We start from the raw sequence: 23,731 nt of genomic DNA, 5'->3' as shown, positions 1-23,731 counted from the left end.
GAGTCTGCAACCCATTGACATCACCAAACTCTTGGAATCATCCTTTGAGATGCTTTGCCAAGCCTTTACTACAGCCATTTTCAGCTGGTGCTTGTTTTGGGGAGTTTCTGAATTCAGTCTCCTCTTCAGCAAGTGAAATGCATGTTCAATCGGATTAAATCAGGAGATTGACTTGGCCAGTCTAGAACTTTTCACATTTTCCCCTGATTAATTCCTTCTGAAGTCATTCTGCTGCTGCCATCATTCGTCACATCATCAATAAAGATGAGTGAGCCTGTTCCAGAGGCAGCCATGCATGCCCATGCCATGACACTACCTCCACCATGCTTCACAGATGAGGTCGTATTCTTTCTGCATTATCTGCAGTTCCTTTTTTTCTCCACATTTTTTCCTTCCCATCACTTTGATAAAGTTTAAACTTAGTCTCATCTGTCCATAGAATCTGTTCCAGAACTGTACTGACTCATCTCTGTACTTTTTAGCAAATTCTAATCTGGCCTTTCTGTTTTTGGTGCTGATCAGAGGTTTGCATCTTGCAGTATAGTTTGTAATTCTGCTGCCAAAGTCTTCTGCGAACATTAGATTGTGACACTTTCACCCCAGCATTCTGGAGGTTATTGGTGATTTCACTGACACGTTTCAGGGATTTTTTTCACAGCTCTGGTCATTGTTCTGTCATCAATTGCTGTTGTTTGTCTTGGCCGACCTGGTCGTTGAAGACACCAGTGGTTTCTTTCTTTTTCAGGACATTACAAACTGTTGACTTGGTTATGCCCAACTTTTGTGCTATGGTTCTAATTGAGTTCTCTTTTCTTATAGCATCAAAATCGCTTGCTTTACTTTCATAGACAGCTCCATAGTGTTTATGTTAGATTATGCCTATTGACACCAAACGTAGACTCCAAAGGCAAAAGCAAAAGGATAGAACTGAGACTACACATTCACAGCTCTTTTATGTGTGAACAATCAATGCAACAGGAAACATCTGATCAATTAGAAACACCTATGAGCCAAATGTCCCAATACTTATGCTCACATAAAATGGGGGGATGGAACTCTGAAAGTGCTGTTATTCTTAGTTGGTAAAACACATGTGTGTTGAAACAGCCAGAAATGAAAGGTGACATTCTGTCCTTTTGCCTCATATTCATCTTTTAATCATAAGTTCATGTTGCTTGAGTGTACAGCAAAAATAGCAATTTTTACTTCACTGTCCCAATACTTATGGAGGGCACTGTAGGTTTATTTTCCTTACAGCAGTTTCTAAGGGCTGAACTCTAATATACGGTGTGTTTCTTTCTCTTCAACCAGCAAGACAACTAAACACTCACTGTCTCTTGATCCAGACAGGGCTTCAGTGAGGGACACAAGTTCATCCCATGGTTATCGAGGGGTATTGCTGCAGAACGCAGACTTGCACAGTGTAGCTCTCACAGGCTGCTCACACAAGGTAGCGTTGCGTGCGTAACTCGTAACAGATGTCATCATTATGTGTTACAGCCCGATCACATGATGAGGGTGGAAATGTAGGTACTAAAACTAAGTTTATTTTATAACAATAACCCAACCCTAAACCTAAGGTTAGTGGTGTATTGGCGTAGATCACCAATTAATCCTCATAGAGTAATCACCATGTATGTTGAGTGTTCTCCCCCTCTCACACCGTTTATGGACGAGTGGTAGTAGTGTTGAGGGTGAACAAAGCATCACATAAATTACGAGTTGTTCACGCAGCACTACCCTATGTGAGCTCCCGTTGTGAGCTACGCTGTGGAAGCCTTCGTTCTGCAGCTATATACCCTTGTGGCTGTCCCTTAAACAGCAACACTACAGTGAGAGCTACACTAGATTCTGAGTGACACTCCAAAACACCACACCCCCCACTCTCCAAACTTCCTGTCTAGATCAGGATTCTGCAGAGACTCTTGTTAACCAAAATGCCATGCATACAACCAAAACAGAAATGCACTTAAGAAACTTAAATAATAAACCATACAGCTCCTGCATTACAACTAAAATGTATTACTTTTCTTGATAATTCATATATATATATATATATATATATATATATATATATATATATATATATATATATATATACATAGTGTCTGTATCAGAAGATGTACGAGTGTGGAAGTAGTAGAAGTAGTGTGCTGTATCAGTACATAGTCCTGTGTACCTATGGTATTCTTTTTTCGTTTGGATTACATAAACTTTACAGTAAAATACTGGTATGCTCCAGAGTGTAACTGTATTCTTTTAAATACATTTTATTCAAGTGTATTCAATTAATTTTGTTTCTATTTCTAACGTCTTGCCATACTGTGTTTTGGATGCGTTTCTTTATGAAGTCAGGGCATGAAATTAAGGTCATGAAGGGCAAGCACTGTTGCCTTTGTTGGATGTGAAGATTCAGGAGCACCAAGGCAGTTGTAGGGGCAAAAAGGCAAAACATAAATCCAACCCAAGGGCACCAAGGCAATTTCATACTCATTCATAAAACAACAAAAATGAAATACAGAGAGCCTATTATGTTGATGAAATTTTAATTCAAACAAACACAAATGAAGGGGGGAGAAATCAACAACAAAAAAAACAAAGGGAGATGACATCAAAACAAGAGCAACAACTCAGATAAGATACCATTAGATGTATTTATCTAAATGCTAGAAGTCTAAAAAACAATGTTATGTTAGAACTTGAAGCAACTGCACTAAGAAGTAACGACGATGTGATAGGTGGTACAGAAACTTGGTTATCCGAGAGAGATGGAGACAAAAATAACATTAGTGGGTATACACTGTATAGGAAAGAAGAGGCGGAGGGGTAGCACTATACATCAAAAATAGTCTTGAGGGGCTAATGAGTGGCGCATCTAGTAAAAGCGCTAGTGTAGAGTGCAGGATGCGCCCTATAGCCTGGACGTTGCCGGTTCGAGTCCAAGCTATTTCTTTACCGACCAAAGACGGGAGCTCCCAGGGGGCAGCGCTCAATTGGCTGAGCGCATCCTGGGGGGGGAGGGAGGGTTAGAACGGACATGGTGTCCTCGGCTCACCGCACACCAGCGACCCCTATGGTCTGGGCGCCTGCGGGCTTTGCATGTAAGCTGCCTAGGGCTGCGTTGTCCTCCGACGCTGTAGCTCTGGGTGGCTGCATGTTGAGTCTGCAGTGTGTAAAAAAAGTGGGCGGGTAATGGCACATACTTCGTCTTCACCCCTCCTGAGTCAGCGCAGGGGTGGTAGTGGTGAGCTGAGCTAAACAAAATAATTGGACACTACTAAAATTAGGGAGAAAATAACAAAAAACTAAAACTGGCGACTACTGAATTTAAAATAAAAAATAAATAAAAAATATAGTCTTGAAGCCCAGTGGCTAAATCTGGAAGAAAAAACAACTCAGAATCAATATGGTTCAGAATAAATGGACAAAAATTATATATCTCAAAATCTAAAACAAAAATATCCAAAAAAAAAAAAAAAGGCACTACACAGAGCATTTAAAAAGGGACCAAGAAACTGATAGAAATTAATATTGCGAAGGGGGTTAAAACCAGTTCCAAAAAGTTTTTCCAATATTATAACAGCAAAAGAACATTCAAGGAGGAAGTAAAATGTCTCAGGAGATACAAACAGCAAAATCACAGATGAAGAGAAAAAAGTTGCAAACATATTAAAATGATTACTTTTTACAAAGGAGGATACGGACAACATGCCCCACACGTCAACCTGTTCCTATCCAATTTTAAATAACTTTAGCATAACAGAGGCAGAAGTGTTGAAGGGACTAAGAGCTCTTAAAATAAACAAATCCCCTGGGCCGGATGAGATCCTCCCAATAGTACATTATTTACAAACCGCTAACCAAGATCATGCAACAGTCTCTTGAGTCAGGGGTTGTACCGACAGAAAATTGCAAACGTAATACCAATCTACAAAAAGAGAGATAAAACTGAACCAGACTAATAAGACTGACTTCAATTATATGTAAACTTATGGAAACTATAATAAAGATCCAAAATGGACAATTACCAATATGGTAACAGTATCCTCAGAGACAGTCAGCATGGTTTTAGGAAAGGGAGATCATGTCTAACTAACCTGCTTTATTTTTTTGAGTAAATTGCAAAGTATATAACATGGTTTATTTAGCTTTCCAGAAAGCTTTTGACAAAGTCCAGCGCCAACGATAAATTCTCAAACTGAACGCAGTAGGGATTCAAGGAAATGCATGCACATGGATTAGGGAGTAGTTAACATGTAGAAAACAGAAAGTACGGATTAGAGGAAAAACCTCAAAATGGAGCAAGGTAACCTGTGATGTACCATGGGTCCTCTGCTATTCCTAATCTACATTAATGAATTAGATTTTTGTACAGTAAACAAACTTGTTAAATTTGCAGATGACACAAAAATAGGAGACCGTGGCAAACATCGTTGCAGCAGCAAAGGTCATTCAAAATGATCTAGACACCATTCAGAAATGGGCAGACACATGACAATTATAAATACCACCTGGGAGATACTGAAATTGAAGAAGGAATCTATTAAAAAGCCCTAGGAGTTTATATTGACTCAGAAATGTCTTCACCTAGGCAATGTGGGGAAGCTATAAAAAAGGCCAACAAAATGTTTGGCTATACAGTGAAAAGTGTTGAATTGAAATCAAGGGAAGTAATGCTAAAACTTTACAATGCATTAGTAAGACCTGATGTAGAATATTATGTTCAGTTCTGGTCACCTCGATACAAAAGGGATATTGCTGCTTTAGACAGAGTGCAAAGAAGAGCGACCAAAATTCGCAGACAGGCTAAAATAATTGAATCGGTCAGTCAGTCTTGAACAAAGACTATGGGGTGATCTAATTCAAGCTTTCAGGGGTCACAAATAGAGATTAGATAAAGGGGGCACATTTTTACATATAGAATTGTTGGAGGCTGGAACAAACTCCCCAGTAATGTTGGGAAGCCAACACCCTGGGATCCTTGATGAGATTCTGGGAACAATAAACTATTAACGACCAAACAAACAAGATGGGCCGAATGGCCTTCTCTTGTTTGTAAACTTTCTTATTAACTGTTACAAAAATAAAATATAGGTCACTTTTCCATTGTTCAAATAAAATGGTATAAAAAAAATCAAATTTAAAAACAACAAACATTTTCATAATAAAAAAATACAAAGGGTCATTTGGCAAAAAATAAATATTCACTGTATTTTTTACTAAACTCGGCCACACACCACTGACACACATAGATTAGACTAGAGGCTTGGATACAGCCTTAGTGATACAACAGTACAAATAAGCGATGTCAGTGAAGGGAAGGTTCTTGAAATTAACAACTGCAAAGGATTTACAGTTATGGTGAATTGCTGCACACTATTCAGAAAAAAAGGTATGCTGTTCTTAAGCATATACATTCAAACCCCTTTTGTGAAAACACATGTTTTACTAGTTAAGAAGCAGAACTATGTAGTGAGAATGTACTTCACAAAAATAAATGAAAACAGAAATCACTGCACTTCAAGATTGTGTTTCGTTCGCTACTACGTTATCTCTCCTACTCATTTCATAACGCAGGGAGCTTGAACCATGTCCTAGCTACTTACTCAGTGTTTTTTGTATGTTGTTTGTTTAGTTTTTTTTGGTGCAAGAATTTAAGCAAAACTAATCAGCTACCTATTGTGTGTACATTTTTATCACTGGTGTTTTGGGGGAAATAACACCAAATTACAAAACAGCAATGGTCATTGAAATGTCTATGTAAATTTGCAATTTATAAACACTGAAGACATGAAAGGACTTAGAATGTGTATTGAAATGTTGGATTTTAAAGTATTCCAATTTTAAGTCTGTTCTGTCACAATTCAATTTAATTCTATCTAATCTCATCCATTTAATTTGGCCTAGACAATTAACACACAATAGATCATGGTCCTGTACAGATGCTCAGAATGAGCTGGAGGGGTTAGTGGCACATGTGTACAGTCTACTGCTCCCACCACGTTGGGAAAACCAGAAATGTCATAGAAATTTGGTTTTCCAAATCTTGTAAGTACACTCTGACTTTAGTGAAAAATGCTAGCAACAATTGCAACTTTTTTAAACGTGCTTTCAAAAGTTCCTACTGCAACTGTAAGTGTCGCAATTATCGGCAGCTTTAGTACATACATTCTCATTAAAACATTTGTGAACCCTCATTTGCACTAATTATGGCCCCATAATTACATATTCATCTAAGGTTGATCTGCAAAGAAAAACTGTTGCAAAGCATTCCCTAAAAAGTCACTAACAGCATTGTGCATGTTTAGTACATTTCACCCTAGAATTATGACTCGTTTGCAACTAGTTTGTGACTATTGCGACAGACATCAATAGCTCATTGGGCACTGTAACAGGGAGAGATCTGTGCTGACTCTGCTGGCGTGTTCACGGGCTGCAGGAAGAGGGCGGCAGTCGCCCAACAACCGCCTGTGAGTCATGGCAGTGACACGGGGAGGTGGGAAAGTGTGTGTGTGGACTTTCCCCCTCTCTGAATGGCCGAGAGGCGGGTCTTGGGTGATTGTCGGTCCTATAAAATAACGCTCTGTTGTTTCCTCAGGTCTGCCCACTTAGACGCGCTAAGGGTGCGGACGCTTTGATTCGGGACCGGGAATCAGCGAGACAGAGAGAGAGAGCGGGGAACCCTTGGGCAGACCCCGGCGTATTGTGAAAGAGCAGGCTAGATAGCCGAGAGAGTAGGACGGTGATCCGGGTCGTGCGGGTAGCGGCGACCGGGATAATGCTGCCGAGTGCAGCACCTTTTATTTGTAGTTTTATTACTGTTTTATTTTCCCTTGTTCTTTTCGCCTTCTGTTTTCATTATTATTTCTTTGAGCACCTGCGAGTGCATTTGCGGTTCGTGTACCAGCTGTGGTATTTCCGTGGTGCTGTCTATCATCGTTGATAGGCAGCCCACGGTCAACAGTGCCCTCTGCCGGAGAGAAAAATACAAAAAAAAAGAGCCGGTCTAAAATAAAACTGGGCACCTGTGTGGTGTTTCCCAAATACACCTGTCTGTCTCCTGGTCAGTGAATTACCCACACCCCTTCCACAGGCACATACATAATGTTATTTACATTTTAAATAGTGAGCAGATAGGTTTGTTGATTGTTTGAGTTGTATTGTTCCTTGGGATAACAAAATACTGAGCTCAAGTTGTGTGATTTCATAAAAAAAGCCAGGTGCTCAGTGTTTGGTATTTGAGTTGACTTAAAATTACATAAAATCAGTTGATTAAGAATCTGTATAAATAGCCATTCGAAAAGACATGATTTTAATTAACACAAGAACAGCGAAAGATATGACCATGCCTTGCTTGAGTAATGAAGATCGTCTGGTTGCTATCGGCACGATTGAAGGCAGCCTGTCTGAGAGAAGTTGCCCGGAGAATGATCGGGATTTGTTCTGCTTCAACAAATCAGCAGACTAGTCCAGAGAAACCAGGAAAACAGCTGTGAGGGATAGGCCACATCCTGGAAGGCAGAGGGTCACCACACTGGCCCAGGACCATTACGCTGACTGTTGCGTTGTTCCAGCTAACCAGTGGGGCGATGGAAGTGTGATGATGTGGGGAGGAAACTCCTTTAACACAAGAATGCCTTTGGTGCAGATTGAGGACAACCTTACTGCTCAGCGATATACTGACGAAGTCCCTGAGGCTACATCTTTTCCGTTCCTGCAGGCCAATCCTGAAGTGGCGATTTTCCAGCAAGACTACACAGTGCTTGGATTACAATTGCACAACTTCAAGAAAACAATGTCGAGGTCTTGCCATGGCCAGCGTTTTCTCCTGACCTGAGTCCAACAGAACACCTGTGGGATGAAATCACGAGTGCCATCCACAGGAGACAACTTGACCAGCCAACCTTCGCCAGCTGTCTGCTGCTGCACAAGAAGAGTGGCGGAACATCCCACAGCAGTCTATCTAGAGGTTGATCAGGTCTAGGCGTCAACGCTGCCGGGATTGTGTTAATGCTCAGGGAGGTCATACCCGATACGAACTTTGTAATGTTTCCATTTTGACAGTGTGTCACGCTTCATACTGAAAACTTATGATTCTTTGATCTGTATTTTTGTTCACATTTTCTGTGATTTTGTTTGATATCTATGTTTAAAAGATTTGACTGAATCCATTACTGTGCTGCATTTCATCATATATATTTGCACATGTGACCATAAAACTCTTCTTTTAAGAGCACCTTTTTTGAGTGAAAGGTGTATGTGTCACAGATGCATGCTCTTTGATAAAACCAGCTTAATGTAAAGACTGAAGTCCAGCTAACAAGGTTTAAGTTTTTTGCAGGTATCAGGCTTTTAAAGACTGTCACCCACACCTGTGGTGGCTTTGACAGATTCACCGAGAGCAGAAACTGACCCAAGTTTGTCATCGTCACTGGAAGCAGGCTGACCTTTGGGATACAAATTGAACATTTGTGAAACTATAACAATGTTAAAATATTGTAATAACTACTGTGTTTTAAAGAATATAAAGCCGGCAGGAAAACTATTGCAGAGAAGGGAGAGCAGGCATTACCTAATGTTAGAAAAGAGTTTGCCTGTGTTAACCTTGAGAGGAAGAGGTAAAAAGTTCTTAGAAAGTGGCTGACTTAAAACATAGGGCCTCCCTTATCTGTAAATTAATGAAAGCTATCAGCATGAAAGCCTGTGTTGGCCTTAGAGCATCTCATTTAATTAACTCAAATGTTCAGTCAAGTTTCTTAACAGAAAAAAATAACTCTAGTTTAGAAAGGTTTTAAATTAAAACACAGAGCCTCTATAAGAATAACAAAAGAGCCTCTATGAAAAGAGACGATATGTTTAAGAAAATTAAGACAGAACAATTGAACTAAAATATGTTTTTGCTTTTAATGTAATAAGAAAAATAGAAGTATAACAACAGAAAGACTGTTAACCCAGTTTAATAACTTGGGCACATGCATAAAGCTTCAAGATTTTTGTCAGTAAATCTACTGCAGGGTACCTCTCAGCTCTGTCTGTCTGCCTACCTAAAAGCAGTACTGGGACATTCAAAGCTGATTTGCTGGTCAACTGCATCTCCCATTCAAGGTCCTTGCCTTGTATAAACTGTTCTATTTTACTAACAAAGTACTGCATGAGCGAGGCAATAGTGGACACTAATAGATAAGGGAAATTAATCTTGGCTCAAGCACTGTCTTCATCAAGGTTTTTTTTCCATGTATAAACTTTTAAATTAACTAACGAGAAGTACAAGAAAAACAAAGTTAATGTTCATGACCTCATTATGTTAGAACATTAATGAGAGCTTGGTAGTTTAAAATTGGTATGTGGACCTCTTATCTGTAGAGATACTGGTCTGAGCCATCTCTTGAATCCGGCCAAAGCACGACTTCATTCGGTGAATTTGGAAAAGCACCGACAGTAGAGTTTCACATTAATTAAAAATAAACTCCAGTTAGAAAGTGGGCCCTCGGAATTGTTATCTAAAAGGGAGTATTTTTGGCTAGAGAAAAGCCAAGTTTGTTAAACACATTTACACATAAAGTGAAACCAGTCTACTAATAAGACACTAACAAGTATGATTTTACTGTTGAGAAGGAACTGGAAAATATGTTATCAATATTAGCTCACATATTTTAGAGATCAGAAATTAGAAAAAGTGGACTTCAAAGACAAGAGTTGTAAAACAAACCAAATAATTAGATTGAATTAGGTCTTCCGATGCACAAAGCGGAGGAAAAGTTCTATAAAAGTCGAGGCAATACCCCAGTCAAGTATTATTCAACTTGTTCATACAAGCTGTTTGGCCCATTCGCTGAGGATTTCTGAAAAAGCTGGTTGCTGTTGGAATGGTTGCATATTCAGAAGCCTCTGCCTTTGAAGACAGCTCTTATATTTGCATATATTATACAATACACTATCATATATTGGAGGGTAAGCATAACCTTGAATTTATATCTCACTTATATTGGCACATTGCTATAAGGTATAGGAATAATGCAGAGGGCAATTTAGTGTTTTGCATGCATACATGGCCTAAGGGCGAAACATGTGATAACCACATTTGTACTGAAGTGTTTATGCTGTTAAACTTGTAAGGTACTGGAATGCCCAGATTGCCTATTAGCTGGGATCCGAAGTGGTCTGCAACCACTCGATCCATTATTAAGCATTTGATAAACTGAAGGAGAACAAATACTGCTCTGATTCGTTAAAACTTCAAGTCGATTGAGTGTGATTTTCTGGATTATTTAAAAAAGTTGTCTATATATTGTAAGCCCAGTGCATGAACAATCCTCTTACAGGACAAACATCTCCCCTGAGTTTAAGCCTTTGTAGTCCTATGTCGGACCAGGTCCGACATTACAATTTTCCCTTTCCAGTCCAATGTCGGACATCATCAAAAAGACGTAAAGCACAGGTCTCTAGTTGTTTTTTTCTCAAGAAAAAGCGGAGAAAACCTTTCAATGGCCAAGTGAGACAGATAGGAGCCCAATGAAACCAAAAAAAAAAGAAGGGGCATATCTCATAGCCCCATCCACTACTGAGATAACATGGACATAACAAAGGAGGTAGCTGCTTCTGCATCCAGCACTCAAAGAATATCACAGACATATGCAGAGCTTTTTGAGATGTTATAGTAATAAAATAATGACTTGGATCGCATTATTGAGGAGTTTGGTGATAAAAACGAGTGATCAGGAGAGGATTTATCAGTAAGTACGTCTATAAAGAGGCATGTGAAAAATACAGCAAACAAGGGGTGGGGCTTGGCAGTAAATACAGTACTGAGTGTTTTTTTGCAATTCAGTGCCTTTTGAACCTGTTTTATTCGTGAAAAAAAAAAATTTTAAACAGTTTGTGTAAAATAAACAGCGTGTGTGAAAATAAACTGGACCTGACGCGCCTGAAGAGAGCTGAATAAATGGACTGCAAAAGGGTTAAGAATGTGCTCAGTGCATATATGTGTGTGTGTGTGTGTGTGTGTGTGTGTGTGTGTGTGTGTGTGTGTGTGTGTGTGTGTGTGTATATATATATATATATATATATATATATATATATATATATATATATAAAAAATTGTGTACTATGTCATTGTTTGTGTTGTATTAGTTCCATTACCTTGTTCATCATTGAGTCCTAACTGTCCTGCATGGTTTCTCCCCCAGCCAAAAACAGCCCCTGATAGCGAGACAGCAAAGCTGTGGTCTCCCCCTGCAGCAATCTGAGCCAACGGGATCCCCAACAGAGACTTCAGAGGCTGGGGGGATGGTTTACTTGGCTCCCCTTTCCCCAGGCCAAGCTGTCCATTTGAATTCTGTCCCCAAGTGAAGAGCTGCCCGTCTGAAAAGAATGAACCAGGAGTAAGCACGAAGCAGTGCTAGCAGTATGTAGAAGAACCTACAGTACACTATATCCCTAATCGGGGATTGCTTTGTTTGCATTTACAGTGCTCTCTCATTATTTCAAGATGCGATGAATTACAAATGTGGTTCATTTACGGTTAGGACATGTCAATAGTAAATTGTAAATACATTACTGTATTTATCTTTATGTTGCAACAAATAATGTTTATATGGCTCCTACCTCTTGAGAGAGCTATGCAGTGTTGGCTGCCACACATTACTTGAGTTATTCTGTGTTCACACAACTTCTTAATCAACCTGCAAAAGAAAACCTTTATTAAAAAAAAAAAATTTAAAAAACAACTCTCTTGCTTTTCAAGTGCTTACACTATGAATTTATTTGTGCTTTATTTGTCTGTCAATTTTTATTGGGGTCGTATATGATTGTTATTCTTTACAAAACAAAAAAATAATACCTTTTGCAGCTAACTCACCTTTGATATTACCGTGAAATATGTCTGTACACATGTATTTCATAATAGGGGCCTTAAAAACTAGACATTGCCAAATTAAACAATCTATCTCTGGCTCTTTTACCTTGGTACTTTAACAGCTTCTTCAGTTGTGCCAAGACCAAGCTGGCCATCACTTCCCGCTCCCCAGGAGAAGACCTGGCCCTGTTCGCTTACAGCCAGAGTATGAGCCTTTCCACAGGATACTGCAACAATCTTCTGGGCATCCAGCGCTGCTACCACCTCTACAACATACAAAAACAGGGCTAGACTTTAAGGGTTTTTTTCTCATTGTCCCATGGACAAGTGCAAGGCGGATCGATATGTACAACATATCGAAATGTTGGGCAGCTGGCACTTTGAGTATAATTTAAATATTTGTTATTTTTTACATTATTTATTTATTTATTTAATAAAAACCATTATACTGCTATGAATGCAGGCAGAAAGCATAGCAGCAGGGGGCATAGCCATGGCACCCAGCAACACCTTACAATATGTAACACATTCAAATAGAAAAATATCCCAGGAGTAAAGAATAAGCTGTGTAGGACTTACTTTACCCCAGTGAATTAACTACAAAACAAAGGATGCCAAATAGCAGTTAAAGTTAAACATTTTGTTTATTTCCAAAATAAAACAGTACATAAAAGTTGAAAATACATTTTATTTATTTTTTTCCTTCCTTGCCATTGCAGTTTCTTCACAGTAAACAGTGGCCATCGAAATATTTTCATAAAGTACTAACATGAGATTTACTTGTGCCTTTTTGTAGCTGAACAAGCAAACAAGAGACTGAAAATTAAACTCTAAAACACTTCAAATAAAACAAACATGGAAATGGCATTGTAAAGTGAAGGGGAAAAAAAAATCATTTATTACATTCCACATAACAAAGTCATAACAAATATATATATATAGACTAGGCCATTCCAAAACTTAATTTCTTCTTTTTCAACCATTCTGATGTAGACCTGATTGTGTTTCGGATCATTGTCTTGCTGCATGACCCAGCTGCGCTTCAGCTTCAGCTCACAGACGGATGGCCTGACATTCTCCTGTAGAATTCTTTGATACTGAGCAGAATTCATGGTTCCTTCATTGATGGCAAGTTGTCCAGGTCCCGATGGAGCAAAACATCCCCAGATCATGACATTACCGCCATTGGTATGAAGTTCTTACTGTGGAATGCAGTGTTTGGTTTTCACCAGACATAACGGGGCCCATGTTGGCCAAAAAGTTCCACTTTTGACTCATCTGTCCATAGAACATTGTTCCAGAACTCTTGAGGATCATCCAGGTGCTTTTTGGCAAACTTGAGAGAAGCACTCATGTTCTTATTAGTGAGTAGTGGTTTCCACATTGCTACTCTGCCACGAATCCCCATTTTTCCCAGTGTCTTTCTGATGGTGGAATCATGAACACTGACCTTAGCTCAGACGAGAGAGGCCTGCAGATTCCGGGATGTTTTTCTAGGGTTCTTTGTGACTTCCCAGACAATATTTTCACCTTGGTCTGGAAGAGATTTTAGCAGGATGGCCACTCCTGGGAAGATTCACTACTGTCCCAAACTTTCTCCATTTGGACAATGTGGCTCTGACTGTGGTTTGGTGGAGCCCCAGAGCCTTAGAAATGGCTTTGTAACCCTTTCCAGACTGATAGGCATCAACAACTTTTTTTTGATCATGGCATGATGTGCCTCAAGAACCTATGTGCTGACAACATCACTCTGATGGTAAGGGCCAAAGTTAGTCAGATTTATATTGGGCAGGGCTGGCCCAAATTCGGCCTGATTGTTAACCAAAGTATTCAAACAGCTGACCCTAACTAACCCTTTAATTGGGTTGAGTTAACTAGGGGGGCAATAACTTTTTCAAACCTGAAGATTGCATGTTTGATTACCTTGCACATCAAACAAATGAAATTCAATGTGAACAATGTGTAAAAATGCAGAAAATCAGAAAGGGGCAAATACTTTTTCACAGTACTGTATATTTTTTTTCAGTATAGATGAAGGGGAGACAGGTTAAAAGATTTTTAAGCCTTGACAATTGAGACATGGATTGTGTAGGTGCCATGCGTGCTGATTTGAGTGTGTCAAGAACTGCAATGCTACTGAGTTTTTCACACTCAACAGTTTCCCCATGTGTATCAAGAATGGTCCACCACCCAAATGACATCCAGCCAACGGCAGGCCAGTGGTCGAAAACGGCTCATTGATGAAAGAGGCCAAAGGAGGCTGATATGAATTGTGCAGAGCAAGACGGGTTACAGTTAGTCAACTGACAGTCCAGTACAACATTGGTGCCGAAAGACCCATAAAAGAATGCACAACTCCTTGTACCTTAACACGAATGGGGTATTGCAGCCGACAACCTAACAGAGTTCCACTTTTTTCAGCAAAACACAAGAAACTGTAGTTGCAGTGGGCTAAGGAACGAAAATACTGGACACTGCAGGATTGGAAAAACATTGCCTGGTCTGATGAATCCCGGTTCCTGCTGTTTCACACTGCACTCCTAGTATGGACGAAAACCAGATGAGTACATGCATCCATCATGCCGTGTGTCAACATTGCAGGCTGCTGGTGGTGGTGTGATGGTGTGGGGTGTGTTTTCATGGCACACACTGGGCCCCTTGATAAAAGTGGAGCAACGTTTAAATGCCACAGAATATCTGAACATCATTGCCAATCAGGTGCATCCCTTCATGGCAGCAGTGTATCCATCTGCTAATGGATTTTTTCAGCAGGATAATTCCCCATACCACAAGGCTAAGATTGTCCAGGAATGGTTCCATGAACATGACAGTTAATTCAGCTTACTGCAGTGGCCTGCCCAGTCACCAGATCTCAATCCAACTGAGCATCTGTGGAATGAGATGGAACGAGCTATTCGAAGTAGAGCTCCAGTACTAGCCAACTTGACAACTAGGGGAAGCATTGGAGTCAACATGGGCCAGCATCCTTGTGGAAGGCTTTCGACACCTTGTAGAGTCCATGCGCCAACGAACTGAGGCTGTTCTGAGGGCAAAAGGGGGTGCAACTCAATATTAGGAAGGTGTTCCTAATGTTTTGTACTCTGTGTGTGTACATATACTGTGTGTGTGTGTGTGTGTATATATATATATATATATATATATATATATATATATATATATATATATATATATATATATATATATATATATATATATATATATATATACACACACACACACACACACACACACACACATATATAACTACACACCATTTTCAGGAAGTTGGGGACTGTTTAAGCGAGGCATTTCAGCATTGCTCGCTCTAAAGCAGAACAATGCATTTTTGTCCCAGATGGCTTTCCATAGAGATCACTCTGCGTGTGAGCTCATAATCTGACTTGTTTACTTTTTGCTGTCTAAAACTTTTAAACCACCCAGCTGCTTATCTTTCGATTTCAACATTGAACACAAGCGTGTCCAAATTTGTCTCTCCTGTCAAAATAGCGTGCAGGAGGTTCTCTGTGCTTCTGCAAAGTCTTGCTGTACTAAATCAGTGGGCAGAATAAGAGACCACTGAAGACTGCAGTTTTGTTTTTTTACTGGCAAATGGCAGCATCCATTCATCCATCCATCCATTCATCCATTAACTGATTAATCCTTTTACAGGGTCGCAGTCTGCCGGAGCCTAACCCTGCAGAAACAGCACGCAAGGCAGGACTATACCCTGGACGGGCCGCCAGTCCATCGGAGGGCACCACACACACACACAAAGGGCAATTTAGAATGACCAATCAACCTGAACAGCATGACACAGGGAGAACATGCAAACTCCACACAGACAGACCCCTAGGCCGGAATTGAATGCAGGACCCTGGCGCTGTGAGGCAGCAGCACTAAATGAACACTACTTTTTTTTTTTTTTTCTACCAATGCTAGGTTTATTTTTTTGCTGAAAACTATTCCTTTATTTTCTAACTGCAACAGTATTACCACTGAAGGAACCAAATATTATAACTTGATCAACCAACGATCATTTGGGTGAGGTTTTACAATGTTTAGTGAGGAATTTGTGAAAGGAGGGGGGGGGGGAGGATAGAATGTTTCAGTACACCATTAGGTTGGGTCAGATGTCCAGGGGCAGTGGGGGGATGGTAGAAGAAGGGCAATGCCTGCTTGCTTGCTAGGTCATAAACTCCAGGCTGAAGTGAACATAACAACCGCAATGGAGGGGGCAATCATGCCCCACAGCTATCCTCTATTGGTTGAGTATATGAGTTTAGGGGGTAGGGATGGATGAATTGTCTGCTGAGTGCCAAATCCTGATAGGAGCAGGAAATTTTATGTAGAAACTATATAACCCATGTATGTGCTTTTCCCCCGGCAGAATACACTAGTTACTGATGAAGTGACTGTTATTCTCCGGAGCGCTCTGTATTTTGATGACCACTGCAATAAACCTTTGATGCAACGATCGGTGTGATCGATTGTCTCTGATCATCTCTGCACTTCATTTTGCGACCCTACACCACCTTGTGTTTTTTTTTTTACTTTTTGTTTTTCTGTTTAATTGTTTGTTATGCATATTGCGTCGCATATATGTGTGTGTTTACTAAGACTACTGAAACCCGGCTTAGTGTATTAGTAGTCTAAATTGGCTTGTGAGGGTATATTCCCGCAAGCACTGATGTTCATTACTAAAGAAGTGTCTTTGGTAACATAATGGTAAAGTTAGTCTGTCTATTGGAAGGACCATATTGTAAAGCAGGTTTGCAATAGGGGATGAAAAGCTTTTCACTGTCTCGTATTGCTTGTTACTGTCATAACAATTGTTTATTTCATTTTATTTTCGTTAATTAACATTTTCTTTATTTTTGTAACTTTGTTAATTAACATGTGTTGTTTCTTTACTCTGTAATCTGGTTTCATTATTACTGGTAAATGGATTCAAAGCTGGAGCCATCAAAATATATATTTTTTTTATTTCATAAGCAACTTGCTGGGCATTCAGTTAATAGTCCCTGCTTACTCTGGTTAACTACACAGGACTTTAATAGGGTGATGAGTTTTCTGGTCCTGGTAATGCAGTTAAGTTAAATAATTTAATAGGACATGGATTACTATTTGGCACCTCAGAACATGATGCCGTTACAAGTTTTCTGATTTATATGTACCAGATAAAGACATCAGCATTGACGGAAGTTTGAGGATGTACAAAGGGTATCTGGGACAGTATATCCCTCTAAAAAAAGTCAAATTTGGAGTGAAATTCTTTGTGTTGTGCGAGTCAAAACCCAGGTACATCTGTGATTTCATTGTTTACTCTGGACAAGGTACTGTTTACAATGAGAAAATATAATGGAAATCCAGTCATCACAAAAGCGGTTTTGCACTTGATGGACAGTTTGCTGGGGAAGGGGTATTGTGTGACAGTGGATAATTTTGACATGTTGTCACCTACAATTGCTGATGTGTTGGTTGCTGAGAAAACTGGCATTTATAGAACAGTCGGGAGCAACAGCGAAGATTTACCTGCAGGCTTTGCAAAGGAGAAACTGAAAAAAGGGAACATTGTTGCTTTTCAACATGGGAAAGTGATGGCTCTGACGTGGCAAGACAAAAAAACAGTTTGTCTTATGCGCACCATCCACAATTCTACAAAAAGAGTTGTGCTGAACGCATGGGGGGATGTAGTCAAGTTTAGGGTGGTTTGTGACTACAATGACACAAGGGGAGGTGTAGATCGGAGTGACCAGGAACTCCACCCCACCACAACAATGCAGCAGAAGAAACACTACAAGAAAATATTTCGGCATCTTGTAGATCAGGCTCTTTGGAATAGCTTTCTGCTATTGGTGAAGAATTTTCCAAAGACACACCTTGAATTCTTGAAATTCCAGATGCAGGTAATTGAGCAGCTGATGGAGAAGTATGTGGATAGCAACATGGTGTTTTTCAAGGGTCAACCAAGCAGCACAGCCAACCCTTTGTGACTGACTGGACGTCACTTTTCAAACCACATACCACCGAAACCCAATCAAGCAGGCCCCCCCGCCGACAATGTTAAGTGTGCTGTTCTAAGAAAGACGACACAGGAAAAAAAGGTGCGCAAAGAAACCAGGATTTGGTGCAAGGAATGTGAAGTTGGACTGTGTCTTGAACCGTGCTTTGTAATCTGTCACACAAAAAAGAAATTTAAAAAAAGTGAAATGTCTTTTTTGTCTTTAATTGTTATTTTTACTGTTATTGTTATTTATTCTTATTGTTATTTATTCTTAAGCTACAATTGTAAATAGTTATTTCGTTATTGTTATAGTTCTATTGAAAAAATATATAGTTTTCACAAAAACAATAAAAAGTGTTTATTATAAAAACTAAAGCAAAATTGACTTTGAAAACTGTCCCAGAAGCTTTCTTGTAGGCTTAAAATAACTAATCAACAAATAGGCATTTTTGACAAATAAATTGCCCAAATAAATGGGCAGCTCATGGTTAAACAGAGGCTTAAGGGCTGCTGTGTTGATTCAGTGGGGTGTTTTTTTTTTTTTTTTTTTTTTTTTAAAACTGTCGCGGCAAATTTGGTGAGACAGTAAATAAGTGCAAGGTATTTTTGTCATTTGCGCGAATACTGAACATATCTGAATCACATGTCAAAAAAAATATTTGTTTAGATATTTGTACCAGCACTAATTTATATATAATATATTATATATATATATATATATATATATATATATATATACACACACACACACACACACACACACACACACACACACACACACATGGCTGAAGGCTACATGGCTGAAGGCTATATTTGCATCCTCAGCCATTCGAAAAAAAGGCATAATAACACAGTAGTGACTTCAAAAATTGCTAATTCCTCTAAAGGAAAATATACTTGAACTTTGACCATTCGACTCCAAGACCATCACTTTCAATTCAAACACAAAATGTCTTGTTTTCAATGACCCTACAACACCCACAGTACAGAAATGTTCACTAACCCTTTGCAGTCCATTTAATCAGCGCAGGCCATGCGCATCAGGTCCAATTTATTTTCACACGCGCTGTTTAAAACAATCCCCCCCCCAGAGTAAAATAGGTTTAAAAGGCACTGCATCGCAAAAGGACACTCCTCGACATACACACACACACACACACACATTATATATATATATATATATATATATATATATATATATATATATATATATATATATATATATATATATATATATATATATACACATATACACACACACATACATATACACACACAAGAAAGAACATAGATTTTACATACAGAATCATGAAAAAGTATTTGCCCCGTATGATTTTCTGCATTTTTGCATATTTTTGACACTGAATGTTATCAGATCTTCAACCAAAATCTAACATTACATAAAAGGGACCCTGAGTGAACAAACAACACAAAAGTTTGAAACTTATTTCATTTTTTTAAGAAAGTTATGCAACACCCAATGCCCCAGTGTGAAAAAATAATTGCCCCCTTAGACTCAATAACTGGTTAAGCCACCTTTAGCAGCCATAACTGCAACCAAACACTTCCTGTAGTTATTGATCAGTCTCTCACAGCACCGTGGAGGAATTTTGGCCCACTCCTTCACGTCGGACTCCTTCAACTCAGTGACATTTGTGGGTTTGAGCATAAATTGCTCGTTTCAGGTCCTGCCACAACATCTTAATAGGGTTTAGGTCTGGAATTTGACTAGGCCATTCCAAAACTTTAAATTTCTTCTTCTTCTTCAACTATTCTTTTGTAGACTTGCTTGTGTGTTTCAGATCACTGTCTTGCTGCATGACCCAGCTGCGCTTCAGCTTCAGCTCACACATGGAATGTGGAATGCAGTGTTTGGAGTTCGCCAGAAATACCGGGGTCCATGTTGGCCCAAAAGTTCCATTTTTGACTCATCTGTCCACATAATATTGTTCCAAAACTCTTGAGGACCATCCAGGTGCTTTTTGGCAAACTTGAGAGGCTTGCTACTCTGCCATGAATCCCATTTTTACCCAGTGTCTTTCTGGCGAGAGAGGCCTGCAGATCCCTGGATGTTGTTTTAGGGTTCTTTGTGACTTCCTGGACGATTTTACGCCTTGCTCTTGGAGAGATTTTGGCAGGACGGCCACTCCTGGGAAGATTCACTACTGTCCCAAACTTTACTCCATTTGGACAATATGGCTCTGACTGTGGTTTGGTGGAGACCCAGAGCCTTAGAAATCTTAAGTCTTAAACCATTCTCTGTGTCTTCTTGGTTTCTGGTCTCCAACTCCCCCACTGACAAAGAATGTTCTTAGTAAGAGTCATAAACTAATTGCTGGACAAGAGTTTTATCTCTACCTATCACTGAATGAGTCATTTCGGCACCAGTAGCATTTTGCTGAGGGCAACTTCCAGACAATTCTGAGTAACTTGACACTAAGACGAGAAACAGTCCTTGTCGTAAATCCAGCCAACAAGGGGCCACGTCGGTACGAGAACAACCAATGAAAGACACTTCATGTGGACTCAGACACTTCATGTGACCAAACTAACCAATTACAGGGTTGAAGTGAGAATCGCAAAACCCGCTGACTTTCTAGATGCGAGCTGGGGTTTCCAGTGTGCTGCTGTGTGAGCGAGTTTCTGCTGCACGCTGCTGGCTTCCAGTCGAGCTGGTGCGCTCAGATATGTGTGCTGACCAAAGGAAGTGTGCACAAGTGGCGTCCTCCCACTAGAGTTGTCTTGAAGTTCGGATGCTACACTGCTCTGAACAAAGTTGCAGAGTCATGGGAGCATACATGCTTGAATTCACAGAAGGCAAGGAAGAACCAACATTCTGAATAATGGCTAGAATCATCTTCTGAGGAAGGGTCCTGCCATCTGTCCTACAAGATACTGGCTCAATAAGCAGGATACTGCATTAATCAGAAAGCAGATCTTTGTTTCCATGTATCTGCACGAAACAAACTGAAGCAAAGAATGTTGGATTCCGTTTTGAATGGGAAGTTGAATTCTCGTGCATATTTACATGATCGATTACAACGAGAAACAGGTATGCAAAGTAGACACGTTGTGTGGATGTCAACTGTTCTCAAGGGAATTGAGTTCTACATGATATCACAGAACTATTATGGTATGTCTCAATTACAATTGGGAGATGAGAACCCCATGTTGAACTTTAGTAAAACATTACAGATTTGAGACCGAGCTTCCAAGGCCAGATGATATTATTATTATTATTATTATTATTATTATTATTATTATCAAATAATAACAGGTGATAATGACAGTGGAAACGCAGATTACAGATGATGATATTATATTAATAAATCTGTGTATCCTTAGTTGAACTGTGGAAAAAACGCAACAACATTAAAAGTAAATATTTTTATTCATGTCACTTGATATTCAGGAAAGCCAAATAAATGAAAAACATGCTAAACTATTAGAATTCTTCCACAATGATGAAATAAAACTCCCACTTAGGCACGTGCATCTACTGTACATCCCATAATGGCACAATACTGCGCTCGGCTGACTAAAACTGCAACTTGGTTGCACATGACTCAAGAGGTACATTATGTCGCCAAGTACAATGCAGAAGTGGCATTCTTTGGTTCCCAGTATCTCAGTGATCTTTAGCTGCACAGATGCCGGCACACACCAATACAGGAAGCCTCAGCTGTTAAAATATATTTAAGAAGCACTTGTCCTAATGACTTGTCCAATATGTTGGAAGCACAATCCTTAAAGTCGAATTCTGAAAAGCATGTACCGCTCACAAATCGGTGACAAAATAGCATAATTTCTAGTTTCTATGATGCACTTTACACTGATGAAATGACTAGCAAGTATTTTAAGATGCATCATTTAAGTATTATTTTCTCCAACATTAGTAAAACTACACTTAACTGGCTGTGAATAAATAATTTTTTAGCTTTGGAGATTTTAAATAAACTTTTAGAAATGCATCTTGGCAGTGCTATGTGTTCATGGACAAAAAGATTATTAAAATACCTCTGTAAGCAAGACCTTGAAACAAGGCTAAAATATAGCATGCCATGAAAGTACAGTATCTGATAATTTTTTGTAATTGCAAACACTGCATTACTGTGCTCCAAACTTGCTTTAATTGCACAACTAAATTTCTTTAATCTTTGCATACATCACTGCATAAAGAATGCCAACAGTTCAGAAAACACTGAGCTGCACTGAAAGATATAGCAGAATACTGTAAACGGGCACTACATGTAAAATTAGACAATAGGCTGGTGACGCTAACCACACTGCCTTTTGTGAAACTCAACTTCCACTAATGCCATTCAGGTTTTATTATTCACTGACAAAGACAATGTGTAATAGTGTGTAGGTTTTCCTTCAACTGATTTTAAGAGTGATTTTATAGGCTGTATTTTCGTATTTTATCTTTGGTTTTAAGGATACAAAAAGCATTCTTTACAGTTCTTAACTATCTCCATTTTAAATGTTATCAGACATAGGGCACTATTCACAATGCTTTAACTCACAAGTGTTCTCAGAGTTTGGTATGTTGAATTACTGTAAATAGTTTGACATTCATGAAACTATTCAAGACCACTGTTGGCTTATCTGACAACAGTTTAGAGTAGTTTCATGCATACAAAGCTTTGAGAAGGCAGCCCTTGAATGTATTCACAATAAGGTGTTGTATCATCACCAGACAACCTTCAGTAAGATGATTAGATGCTGAATCACTTCAATGATCAGAAAGGAAACTAAAACCATGCGTCATACTGAAGCATTAACAATGTCTCTATCGCTGACCCCATCACTAACACTCCCTTCACAGAAATTCCCCTACTTGATTGAACTGAAAGCTGGAGATCAGCCCAACAGTTGCTGATATAACCTGACGCTAGCTAACAAACCAACTGTTCCAGCTGCAAATCACCACCAATCAGCATGGCAAAATGAAGGGTGACTTTAATGATTAAAAAAATGTTTACTACTGTGACCAAACATCACTTAATTTACAAAACAATGTGACTTTTAAAATAATGTGACCATAGAATAATGTCTGCATCCTACATGTACATTGCAAATGTTGAGGCTACCATAATGCTGGACTCATCACACTTTAACCTTTAAAATAGGACAATCACATGGCAGAGGCCAAGCACTACATGACCGTCTCAGGAAACAGCTAAAGAGGGTCATGGAACTATGACAGTTCCTCACTGTCCCTCGTGTCTCATTACCACAGTAAATTTGGATATTTCATAAATGTCTTTGCAAAATAGTACCTTTTTACTTGACAATGTGAATCACAATGGTCTAGATCATCAATATGGCCACTGGTTAATGGCAAAATATTGGCAGCAAAACTGTTCAGTACTTCAGACTACAGCTCTGTACCAACTATGAACGCTATATCCCAAAATGTGCTGTTGCCATCATGTTGGAACCTAACAAGTCACATGAAAACAGTAAGACCCGCCACATTGTGCCAGAGGCCAATGTCAAGTCATGGACACATTTTACCTGTAGTATTTATCAAACCCTACAAAGTTATTAAGTCAAATGGTCTTGTTGATGTTTCAACAGTGCAGCAGAATATTAAAGAAACTTAGGATATAGTTGTGTACCAATATTGCAAAGCATGGTGTTTATTATCCTGAACCAACAAATCAAATGACCACAGTACGGCAGCTAAATTAGATCACAGGTCAAAGTGAATGCACCCTTCCATTTTGCCTGCAGAGGTTCCATAACAATTAAAATATGAAATTTGATGAGACACAGAAGAAGTGACAGATACTGTACTGTATGAAGTAAAATACTGTACTATTATACTGAAAGAACAAGGGATCAACTCGTCCAGTATGGTTACTGTA

General features: G+C 39.2%; 1 protein-coding gene across 4 annotated transcripts in view; it reads right to left on the bottom strand.

Annotated features, from left to right (window-relative positions):
• herc3 (HECT and RLD domain containing E3 ubiquitin protein ligase 3) overlaps positions 1 to 23,731 on the bottom strand; it is a 62,131-nt gene that overhangs the window by 31,306 nt on the left and 7,094 nt on the right. For all 4 annotated transcript variants that reach the window (XM_041259696.1, XM_041259702.1, XM_041259681.1 and 1 more), the window contains exons 3-5: positions 11,961 to 12,120; positions 11,605 to 11,681; positions 11,140 to 11,361 (exon numbers count right to left, since the gene is read on the bottom strand). In XM_041259696.1, coding sequence (XP_041115630.1) covers positions 11,140 to 11,361; positions 11,605 to 11,681; positions 11,961 to 12,120 — 459 coding nt within the window. The remainder of the gene's footprint in view (positions 1 to 11,139; positions 11,362 to 11,604; positions 11,682 to 11,960; positions 12,121 to 23,731) is intronic.

The sequence above is a fragment of the Polyodon spathula genome, chromosome 1, assembly GCF_017654505.1.
Source record: "Polyodon spathula isolate WHYD16114869_AA chromosome 1, ASM1765450v1, whole genome shotgun sequence".
Lineage (NCBI taxonomy): Eukaryota > Metazoa > Chordata > Actinopteri > Acipenseriformes > Polyodontidae > Polyodon > Polyodon spathula.
Note: the sequence above shows the minus strand (reverse complement) of the source record. Positions and strands in the feature narration are given on the sequence as shown.